The following is a 12,075-nucleotide window of genomic DNA, read 5'->3' as shown; positions in this document are numbered from 1 at the left end:
TATTTGCTGTCAGACTTGTATGTTTAAAAATCACTTGCGGACTCTCAATACAAATGTCAAGGTCTCAGTTCCAGAGATCTCAGTTGAGTAAGACTGGCATGTGGCAAGGCCATCAAGGCTATTAATGGTCTTCCTTCCTTATATCCGCCCAGATACTTTTTTGTGAAGACCAAAGTTTATGATTTAATGGAAAGAGTAAGCTAGAATTGTTTCCTTTCTCAGGAATTTGCTTACCTGCTAATTCTGTAACCTAAATAGAGGTTATAGCTACATCTAAAAAGGAGATTATGTTTTATTTAAGATCATAATTAGGGCTAAATTAACTAGCATATTAAATAGTGGACATAAGAATGCTTGCCCACAGAGGGCATTTCATGACACCTTCCTTATACATATGAAATGAGACAGTGGCTTATTTCAACCTTGCCACTCTGATCTTTCACATCCTTATTTTTCTCTAGTCATGTTAGATATCTCATTCCCTAAATAAAAAGGTCTGAGGTTTCCATGCTTCTGTATTTGAAATCACCTTCCCTGGGAATGCCTTCTACTGCTCCCTCTTTAGTAACTTCTTACTTGTTCTATAAAATTGTTAGCTGTCATAGCTTCTAAACCACTCTGACCTTCTTGCATCTCCTGCCCCCACCGCACACATATTCTTTTTACATCTGCTAGTCTATTCCCACTGACAGGCATCACACTATAATGAAAGGAGCTTGAGTTCTATAAGCAGGCCTGGATGTGATTCCTAACAGGCTCCAACTAGATGTGGGAGCATTTAATGCACAAAATAGTGATAATGTGGCTGTACAATGTTACTGTAAAACATAAGGGAGTGATGTGCATGAAGCACCTAGCACTATCTTTCAATAAATATTAATGCTCCTTTTATGATAATGATTTTATATATTTTTGTCATTCACCTTTCTATGCTCAGTGCATAATAAAATATGACATTCAATAGGTTCTTAGTACTAATTTGGCAAAGAAATGATTGAATCTATGGATAGATGGTAAATATAATGAAAAGTAATAAAAAACTATTCAACACAATTTCAAAGTTCTGCATACATTAACTCATGGAGCTAAGTTAAGCTGTTTGAGAAAAAGAATTAAATTTCAGAGCTCTTGTAGATTAAAGCTTTATTATTAATATACTGGTCTATTTTAAGGTTAAGTTCAAATTTAACCTTTACAGTAAAAGCAAACTTGATTTGAGATATGGTTTTCAAATTATTTGCTTATCATAATCGCAGTTAAATTATTTTATATAATGTGGTTTAACAGTAACATACAAATTTTCAAAATATTTCTCTTTTTTTTTGTAATAGCAACATTTCATTGAACTGGATGAAAATAGACAGAGGTTACTGCAGAAATGCAAAGAACTTATGAAGAGAGCTAGGCAAGTATGTAACCTGGGTGCAGAGCAGACTGTTCCTCAAGAATATCAGACAGTAAGTATAAAAAGTACATAACACTACAGGTTAACATTAACTTATCAAAGTGTGTTAGGGATTATAATGGACTGTGAAGAAATGCCCCAGGATTAGGGATATTTTTCCATTTTTAAATTGATTATATAAAATAATTTTGCTTAGCATATTTTCTCTCTTTTATACACACTTGAGCACTAGTCTTACTGCTTAGCACTATATTAAACCATGTGTGTCACATTGCATTATTATTGGTGCTATAACTAATTCATTCTTCTAATAAAAGGAGACTTTAAAAAGGTATGGTTTTTCATGGGTAGGTATAGTTTTTCATGGAAATAAAGTACTAGCAATTACATAATAATTGTAATATAAGAAACAATAAATAGGACTGATATTTAGAAAAACAGATGCAAATGTTTTTCTTAAAATTAGGGTACATAGGATTCAACAAGAAAGGACCCTTTTCTTCTTTCAATTATATTTTACGTGTTGACATGCCACTGAATTAGTAAAATAATATGTTTCCCTTTAGTTCAAGTTCCACCATTTAGTATATAGTCCTGTGCCCTTAAGCATTATCTGATAAGTAGGAATAATAAATAATACCTTGTATATGTACCTACTTCTTATTGTAATGTCAAAATAAAATTAGGAAATGAATGTTTTGAGTCTGGGTTTGTATGACATTTTTATTCTTAATTTAAAACATTGCTCATTTCACTGATCTTAGTCAAAGGCCAAGAAGCAATAGAATGTTGCTCATTTTAACAGATAATGAAATATGTAAAGATTAACAAAACTGGCAAAAAAAAAAAACTACTTTCAAATCTTCAGAGGTTTTGCTTTATATCAGAAATTAGAAACCATAGAAAATTATCTCACTACATCAGAATTCAGTAGATATTCTAAGTCAAATCAAGATGCTTTTGCTTCTGAACATATACTAGAACTTCTACAAAAACACAGTTACCATTAAATTAAGTAAATACTGTATCTGTATCCTTAAGTATCTTAGTACTAATTTTCTTTCAGAAAGTGTGATTCTGTTGACAAGTCATACTGGTTTTGAAGCAAAATTAGAGGATATTCATTAAAAATATATTACCTACTGTATGTCAGGCACTGACCAAGACAAATATACTTCTATCCCTAATAAAATTTGTATTCTAGTTTGAAGGGTCAGATGGACAAAAGTAAGTGGGTAATGTCAGATTGTAGCACAAAGTACTAAGTGAAATTAAAGCAAGGTAAGAGATAAAGTTCACAGAAAATGGAAGCTGATCAGGGAAAACTTCTTTGAAGGGGTACTGTTTTTGGATGAATCCTGAATGAAAACAAGTCAGCTAATTGAAATTTTGAGAGAAAACTATTCCAGGCAGAGAAAACTCAAACTATGACCCTTGCTGATGTAAAAACATATTTGTCATATTTCAGAATAGAAAAAATATCAGTAGAATGATGGCAAAGTCAGTCATGTAGGCCCTTAAAGGCCTTTCATAAAGAAAGCTTCTGTTACATCCTTTCTGAGATAGAATCCATTGGAGGATTTTAAATAGAGTAATAAAACTAATTTCAGTTTATAAAAGAATTCACTGATCGCTATATGAAGAATTACTAAAGATACAAGAATAGAAGCAGGGGAGAATATTGTTTTGATCCACAAGAGATTTTTTAGTAGCATGGATTAGGGTGGAAGGATTGGACAGAGAGATAAAGTTACAGATTTGAAGTATCTTAATGAAGAAGCTAGCAGAAGTTGTCCGTGTATTTTAAGAGTAAGAGAGAACCCCTACATTTTGCTTTTTACTGGAATGGAGAGGATTGAAAGAAAAACAGGTTTGCTCAAAGTGTGACCACTTTGATTTGTTTCATCTTAAATTTGAGATGCCCATTAGAGTCAAGTGATGATATCAAGTGAGTGTTGAACACATGGATTAAAAGCTTAGTGAACAAGTCAGACAAACAAAATATTTATACCAAATATCTAAACTTCTAAAGGGCTAAAAAAAAACTTTAAGATTACTAATGTGTCAGGACTTCAAGATTCATTTTGTGCCTTGTAGCATATGAACTTTGCAGATTGTGTTAAGCAAAGTAATATACTGCTACCTCCCCTAATAGGAAAGTATCTGTTCTGAGTATCTGTCTCTACATCATGGACTCAGAAGATAGTGTTATGGTGAAAATCTACTGTCAAAGTAATTGGATTCTCAGGATGCTTTTATAGTTCTTCATGAGTACAGTATAAAGTTCTAACTTCTTGCTCTCTTTCAATGCCCCACATATTCTGGACCCATTCTACCAATTCAGCAAGTACCCACCATTCCAAATGGACACAACTCCTCACCCCCCATGGTATGCAGTGCTCATCTTTTTTCCAAGCTCCTGTCTCCTGCTTTGCTTTTCCCTAGCCATTTGCTTTAAGGCCCAGAAGATGAATTCTAGGCCTCTGAATTCTCTTTAACTATAGCTCCTATAGCATGAACTGATACTTCTTTCTTTAAATTCCTTAATCTATATATGTACTGCTTATTTTAATACTCAACATCAATACACTGCCTTAAGGTGTTATCCATTGTAACTAAGTAATACATTCTGTCTTAAAAATATAAACTTTTGAAGTAAAAAAAAAACACCCTGTATAATTCCTTGTGTGTAGCATGCTATTATACACATAGTAGATATTTACTCAGATTATTTTTCTTTTAACTATTTGAATTAAACTCTTTTCATCTTAGTGTCTATAAAAATGAACAATTTTTTTTCTTCTTTAGGCTTTCCAAGATCTTCCCAACACCTTGGATGAAATTGATGCTTTATTAACTGAAGAAAGATCAAGAGCTTCTTGCTTCACAGGCCTGAATCCTACAGTATGCTTCTCTCCCTATTCCCTACTGCATTTGCCACCACCCCCAAGTGTGTGTGCACATGCACTCACACTCGCGCGCGCACACATAGTTCCCTTCAGTACTTGCCACCCACTCTGTACTAGAGCTCTTGGTAATAATAAGCTAGACAGCAGGAACAATGTGCTTTAAATGCCAGATTCTGAATCTATTAGAATTTTAAATAGATTCTTCCTGAGGAACACAGTGTTCTGTGCCTTTTCTTTATAAAAAGAATAGTTGGACTAACCTGAAGTGCTGCAGTGTCTATTTTTTTTCAAGGATAAAAAAATGGCATTTCAATATAAGTACATAAATTAATCACATACAAACAATGCAACACAATTGGCATTTTCAGTTAATGTTTTCAATTAATGAAAATTTCCTTAATTTTATGCTTTGGTAGATTTACCTTAAAGAAATATTTTTGTCTCTGCTAGGTTGTTGAGGAATATACAAAAAGAGAAGAAGAAATAGAGCAATTAACAGAGGAACTAAAGATAAAGAAAGTTGAACTGGATAAATATAGGGAAAGCATTTCACAGGTAACTGTTCAATCTTTATTTTTTTGTCATATGCTTACCATAAATCATCTGGGTATGTGGTGAAATATAAAATGAAAAAAATAAGCTTCTACAAAAAAAATGCAGCATGTGTTCTCATGACCAGAACAGATGAGTAAATTTATTTTATGCAAAGTTTTGTATGAGAATGTAATAACACTTTTTGTGGGTGTTTTTATGTTCTCTGTATTTGCAGGTAAAAGAAAGATGGCTTAATCCTTTAAAAGAACTAGTAGAAAAAATTAATGAAAAATTCAGCAATTTTTTTAGTTCTATGCAGTGTGCTGGTGAAGTTGATCTCCACACAGAAAATGAGGTAAAATTGCATTTGAAATGCTTCCTTGCAAGTAATTTTAATAACTAAAAATACATGTTGTAAAATATTTACCTTGAGATTGTATTTATGAAAATTGTGATTATTAAAAAATTGCCCAAAGGAAAAAGACCACTTACAGGATTCCATCAAGGTCTGGGTTTTTTGTGTTTTTTTGTTTGTTTGTTTGTTTTGTGACTTTGGAGATTAGTGACTAATATCCTAACTCTTTATATATCCAGTTTGAGTAATGGTTATTCAGCTGTGATATGGAATACATTGCTTTAATAACTACCCAAGTTACCAATCATAAACAAATTGGGAAACATAACTAAAATATAGTATAATTATTAGGGGTTTCCTTTAGGTCAAAATCTAAGGGAAAAGAAAGAATTTAAGAGTTCTCAATAAAAAGATTTGGATATTTGCTACTTACTTCTTGAGCTATAGTCATGAAATATAATTTTGGTTAAAATAAAAATTTCATATGAAAATCATGTAAAGGAATGAACTGGGATTTGCTTCAGAATAGTCAGGAAAGAGGAGTGGATTATAAGTGAAGTAAGACTGTTCATGTATTGAACATAGTTGAGACTAGTAAGTGTTCACTTATTTTGTATATGCTGAAAAATCTACACTTTTTTTTTTTAACTTTTTAAAGATTTATTTATGCATACAGAACTGGGGTACAGGCTAGAAGTGTGTGGTGGTGAGAGGATTCACCAGAGACAGAGTGGGTGGGGAGCAGAACAGACTGACTGGCGAAGTACATTGCTGAGGGGAGCAGCTGGCAGGTCAGGAGAGGTCTGCCGTGCCATGTGGGTCACCTCCAGGGCTGGGGATCAAACTCATGCTGCAGTGGCTTTAGCTTCTTAGTGCTGTGCTTTAACCTGCTGCACCAACAGGGAGGGCCAATGTATAGTTTGTCTTTTTTTTTTTTAAGAGTTTTTATTTTATTTATGGATACAAGAGCTGGAGTGTAGGCCAGAAGTGTGGTGGGTGTGAGGATTCACTAGAGACAGTGGGGAGCATAACAGGCAGATCAACTGAAATACACTGCTGAGGGAAGCTGCAGGCAAAACAGGAGAGGTCTGCTGCGCCAGTCAGTTCCTTGACTAGGGAATGAATTCATGCTACAGTGCTGCTGGTAATTTCATAGTGTTGTATCTTAACCTCTTGCACCACTAGGGAGGCCTTGGAAATCTACTTTTTTTTTTTTTTTTTTTATTTGCTGCATCTTTTGGGGTAATGTTCATGCAGTCAAAGAATTTGTAATATGAACTTTCAGGCTCTGTCTCTCGGGACTGGCGGTGCTTATCAGCAATCGTGTATATAGATTTTTTTTTTTTTTTTTTTTTTTTTGTTAAAGAAAAATGCTTCTTTTCCTTGAGAGCCTAACAATTTTGTATTTTATCTACTACACAATTTTGCAGTATATTACATACATAGACACAAATATATATAGTGTCTTCTCCCCTTAGGAACTTTGCCCCATGGTACCTTCATTTGCTTAGTGTGACACCTAAGAATAGTAAACATTTCACTTTTTAAGTTCTAGTAGAGTATTATACCCTGCTACATAATTGTTGTTTAATTGTTGTCTACTTTCTCTATGCCCGTGGAAAGCACTGTATCAGGCTTTTTTTTTTTTTTTTCCCTATATGGAGCTGGGGTACAGGCCAGAGATGTGGAGGGTGAGACGATTCAGCAGAGACAGAGAGGGGAGGAGAACAGGCAGATCGATGAAGTACATTGCTGAGGGGAGCAGCGGGCAAGTCAGGAGAGGTCTGCTGCACCATATGGATCACCTCCGGGGCAGGGGGGGTCGTGGAACTCATGCGGAAGTGGCCTTAGCTTCTCAGTGCTGTGCTTTAACCCGCTGCGCCACCAGGGAGGGCCCAATCCAGTTTTACAAATAACCAGAAACTTAGGCTAAATCTAGTGAAGATCACACAGCTACCCAGTGGCAAAACAAAGAAACTCCAGATTTGAACCAGACTGTAAGATCTTAAATGTCAATGGAATGATATTTCAGTTCCATTCAATGGGGTCAAGTTTAATTTTTGAGAACTTCATCAAATGAAAAATAACTTGCAGTGTCTTTATCAAACACCTTTACCAAATAAAGCATAAATATGGTCAGACAGCCACAGGCAAACTTGTGGAATTTGTCCTAGAAATCCCACTCTTTTGGGCCCGTTGACATGGTAGCTGTGACTCTATCGTGTGCTCTTTCTTCTGGATTATCTTTCTGTGTTTTAAATAATTATGCTACCATAACAGTAATTCTTTAAAGCCTTTCGGTTCAGTTATTCTGTGGGCCCCTGGAAAGTGGACGTTCTTACCATTTCTCAGCCTCTTGGGAAATGTTTTTATCTGTTCTCCTTTTTTACTAACAAAAGATTTCAGTGAGATAAAGCTAGAATGGGAAAGAGCAAAAATGGGAGGTAGAGCGAAAACCATAATTCTAGTGAATATTTTAATTAATTATATTATTTAAATTATTACGAAATAAAATATAGCAAATATTTTAATTATATTATTTAAATATTTATAATTAAATACTTTAATTAAAGCTAGTATAGTTTAAAATCATACATAGTTATTAAACATATTGTTTATAAAAGTAAACCTTGGGAATTATTACAAATTTATTGTCTTTGGTTTTGGAGGACAGATAGATTGAAAGCATTATTTCTACACTGGTAGCCTCCCAGAATTCTTACATTTGTATTTATAGTTGAAAGATTTGCATTTAAATAGATTAAATTGTTAATCTTGGACCTCTGCTGTCTAATACAGCATTGTTATTGAGCACATAAAATGTGCTGTAAGTATGTGGTTTATACCAGATTTTGAGGCTTTGTATGGGAAAAAAGAATGTGAAATATTTTAATATTTTACACTGTTTAAGATATTTTCCTTTTAATGTGGCTACTCGAAAATTCTAAATTCTAATGTGGCTTACCTTATTTCTTTCTAGAGTTCTACTCATTAAATAGCTAGCCTTTAGTTATTTAGCTGTGTGTCTTATTTTTTAAGGTAAACCTGAATGTGACTTAGAAGTGACATTGATATTGGTATAAGAGTAGCCTTGGTTTTGGCAAAATACATACACACATCTCAACAGATATTTAGTCAATAGCTACTAGGTGCAAGTCTTCTTGTTAAGTATTATGTGTATAATTTTGATTCAATATAAATTTTTTTTCAAAGTACTTATTTTTTTTTTCCTTCTTAACTAACTATAGAAGTGGGGAAGATTCTTGGCTCTCAGCAGTGACATACACAGGTGCCTCTCAAGCAGAAAATATATGATACTCCACTGATGTGTTCACTCACCTATAGCTTTAAAACCTAGTAGTTTACTAATTATGATAGTGCCCTTCTATGACAGGGCTCTTAACTACTTAAAAAAAAACACTGTGGAAAGCCTATGGTATGAGGTGAAGGAAAAAATTACTCTTAATCTGAATATTTTCCTGAATGAAATGCATCTTTTAAAGACCTTAAAAGCTCAGAGATAACAGCTGGTACTTAAATATCTCGTTTTACTTTTAAATTATCCACAAAATTTAAAATATTTTTTACTCTTTTACTGATTATTTTTAGTGTATTTGCAAATAACAGTTTTTGGAGAAAACTTATCTTTCATCAATGTTTTAAATATTTTGTAGGAAGACTATGATAAATATGGAATTCGAATTAGAGTGAAATTTCGTAGTAGTACTCAACTGCATGAATTAACTCCTCATCATCAAAGTGGAGGTGAAAGAAGTGTTTCCACCATGCTATACTTGATGGCACTTCAAGAGCTTAATAGATGTCCATTCAGAGTAGTTGATGAAATCAATCAGGTATAGTGGTTATCCTCTTATTTGGCTTTTATTGTATCTTATAATAGATTGAAATGTAATCATCATTGTTGTCGTTCAGGGAATGGACCCAATCAATGAACGAAGAGTGTTTGAAATGGTGGTAAATACTGCTTGTAAAGAAAACACATCTCAGTACTTCTTTATTACACCAAAGGTAGGTTATAAACAATCTAGAAGCGCTTATATACTCAGAAGTGGCTTACTGTATAGCACATTTTGAGTCAGTATGTAAATAGGAACACTGCAAAAAAGGAACTGAAAAAATAACAGTATTATTTATGTTACTAAAGGGGACAAGTTCCAGTGACACACTAATCAGAAACCTCATTATCAAGGGAAGAAACATAGGACACAGAGCATTAAGTTCTTGAACCGAGTTTCCTTCCCTACTTTTGGCACTTGTTCTTCTTTTATTGAAGTTCTTTTAGCACTAAAAGATGACTGTGGAGTGCAAAATCTCTGGCCCTCCACATTTCCCTGGAAAGACCTGTCTGAACATTTTCTGTCCTTGTTTCATTCACCACTGCTTTGCCCCAGAGGAAATCATAAGTACCCCGATATCTTCCATTGTACATTTACTTTGATAAAAACAATCTTATCTTTTTATTTTTTATAGAGAATTTTCTACAAGGTAGAGGTGAGATTTGGTATCCAGTAAAATTTCATTGGAGAACTCATCTTAAATTCAAAATTTTATTGAACATTATTATAAATGTGTCTTTTTCCAGTGACTATCCTATTGAATAGCCATATCTATTAATAACAGTATTGTTTACAAGCACCGTAAGCTACCAATCTGTCACAGTACCTGACCATAGAAGTTGCTTGAGAAGTATTTGTGGGTAAATGAGTGCATGTATCTATCCTAGGAAATTTCTGGAGGATATGTTTCTACAGATTCTACCTAGAAAGTTGTCTGGTCCCATTTGATGTGAATATAGAAGCCTCCCAAGGCATGCTGATAACTCCTTAGATTTCAAATGTATTAATTCATATAAGATATATGTTGTGAAACTCTTAACTCAAGGTTTATATCTTTAAGAGTTTTGATATTATAAATAAAATGTCTTCTTAATATAATGAAAATTGGAAAAATTAACACTAGCTTCAGGCATTCACTGAGAGGCAGAGGGGTTTGGCATGGATGTCCTAAGGATAATCTGGCACTACTTTACAGTGCTATACACACACACACATACACACACACACACAGTTTATTTCTATACATACGCATAGCTGTGGTTATATTTAATTTATAAATTAGGCACGAGTAACAATAACAAATAACATAATATAATAGAGCAATTACAGCAGTATAGTTTAATAAAAGCTATGTGAAATGTGGTTCCTCAAAATACATTACTGTACATAATATTTTCAGGCCACTGTTGACACAGAAAGCAAAACCTCACCTAAGAGACTCACTGTGTGACAATGTCTATTTTAATACTTACAGCTCCTGCAAAATCTCCCCTATTCTGACAAAATGACAGTATTGTTTGTCTACAATGGTCCTCATATGCTGGAACCAAACAGATGGAATTTAAAGGCTTTCCAAAGGCGGCGGCGCCGTATTACATTCACTCAACCTTCACAATAAAAGTAAAGGGTGTGAAAACTTTGGAAACTATCTGTGTTAATATATCCTGTTTATAAATATGACTCAGCTGAATAAAAGTATATTCACTAAAGACTTAAAGATCGGTTGTTTGTGGAAACCTGCTGTTAAATACAAATAGGTTGTGAATGGAGACCATGATAACTTCTTTCTGTGGAACCAATATCTGGTAGTAAAAAATTTAGTTTTCTTCAGTCTTTGTTGACCTTGAACTCTTAGTACTCTGACCCTTAGTCAGTGGGTCCCATGTTAAAAAGTATTTCAGATCAAAGATGCATGAAAAGGACTATTCATCAAGTTTAGTTGACACAGTGACCCTAAGCTTTAATTGCAGAGTAACTTAATTACTTTTAGAGTCTAAAGATGACTCTGAACCTTAAGTCATAAATCATAGTTTTCTCCCAATGTTATATTTAATTTTTAAAAATTGATGTGGAAATGTCTAATGTATAGTAATAATTTATGATAAACCTGTTCATTTCTTTCCTATCTCCACTAGGAAATGGAATTTTATGGGCCTTAAAAAGTTTTATGAAACTTGATACTGTAATTGCATTGATATCTCAAAGCAAAAAATGTTCTGGGTTCAAATATGTTAACAGGACTTCTTTGACATGCCACGTGGTGGCTACTAGGTGATACAAAATGCAACCAAAAGATTGACAGAGAATAAAATCAAGTGACAAGGGTTTTCAAAAAATAACCCTGTAAAGTGTGTGTGGGGTTTTTTAATTTAAAGTCAATTGTATTTTACATCTTAAATTTCTAAAAACATTTTTATAATTATTTTTAGTAAAATTTTTCTTAATATTTCATATACTGGTTTCTACAATTTATATTTGCAATTTTTCAGTGTTATGTAAAGAGTGAAGGAAAGCATTGATTTGTTTTAAACCATAATGTTTCTATAACAAGCTTATATGTCCTACCTTACAGCGTTGATCCTACCCCATTATCTTAGAAAATCTTTTAACTGTAGATGAGAAAAATCATTTATCTTTGAGTAATATTAATTAACAGTGCCAAATTCTCTTAGAAAATAAGTCTTGTAAGAAAATGGACTCATCCGAGGACAGCTTTACACAGTGGATTGGGTTAGTGCCAGTAATGATAAAATTATTTTTTTGACTTGGTAGCCTATATAATTGAAGAATTGTACTCAGTTTGGGTTTTTGTATATTCTTGAATAGCTACTGAAATTTATATTCTTATTAGGTCAAAAAATAATGAACCATAAGCTTATGTCCTCACTTGGGCAATTTCTCTTAAAATTTTTTTTTTCTTTATACAGATTTTAAAAGAATCTTCCCTTAAACTAGGTCTAATGCATGTACTATGAAAATATTTAAAAATAACATTTTCACTAGTGTGAAAAGTCA

General features: G+C 33.3%; 1 protein-coding gene across 1 annotated transcript in view; it reads left to right on the top strand.

Annotated features, from left to right (window-relative positions):
* The window catches only part of SMC5 (structural maintenance of chromosomes 5), a 60,274-nt gene extending 48,932 nt beyond the window's left edge, over positions 1–11,342 (top strand). Inside the window, exons 18-25 of the mRNA XM_004677604.2 lie at positions 1,332–1,457; positions 3,750–3,794; positions 4,214–4,309; positions 4,765–4,869; positions 5,084–5,203; positions 8,878–9,057; positions 9,137–9,232; positions 10,535–11,342. Of these exons, the coding sequence (XP_004677661.1) occupies positions 1,332–1,457; positions 3,750–3,794; positions 4,214–4,309; positions 4,765–4,869; positions 5,084–5,203; positions 8,878–9,057; positions 9,137–9,232; positions 10,535–10,678 (912 nt within the window). The 3' untranslated portion in view covers positions 10,679–11,342. The remainder of the gene's footprint in view (positions 1–1,331; positions 1,458–3,749; positions 3,795–4,213; positions 4,310–4,764; positions 4,870–5,083; positions 5,204–8,877; positions 9,058–9,136; positions 9,233–10,534) is intronic.
* Positions 11,343–12,075: the final 733 nt, after the last annotated feature.

Source organism: Condylura cristata, unplaced genomic scaffold, assembly GCF_000260355.1.
Source record: "Condylura cristata isolate star-nosed mole 26May11 unplaced genomic scaffold, ConCri1.0 scaffold00006, whole genome shotgun sequence".
In the NCBI taxonomy this organism is placed as follows: Eukaryota; Metazoa; Chordata; class Mammalia; order Eulipotyphla; family Talpidae; genus Condylura; species Condylura cristata.
The sequence above is the reverse complement of the archived record's forward strand: the minus strand, read 5'-3'. Positions and strand labels throughout refer to the sequence as shown.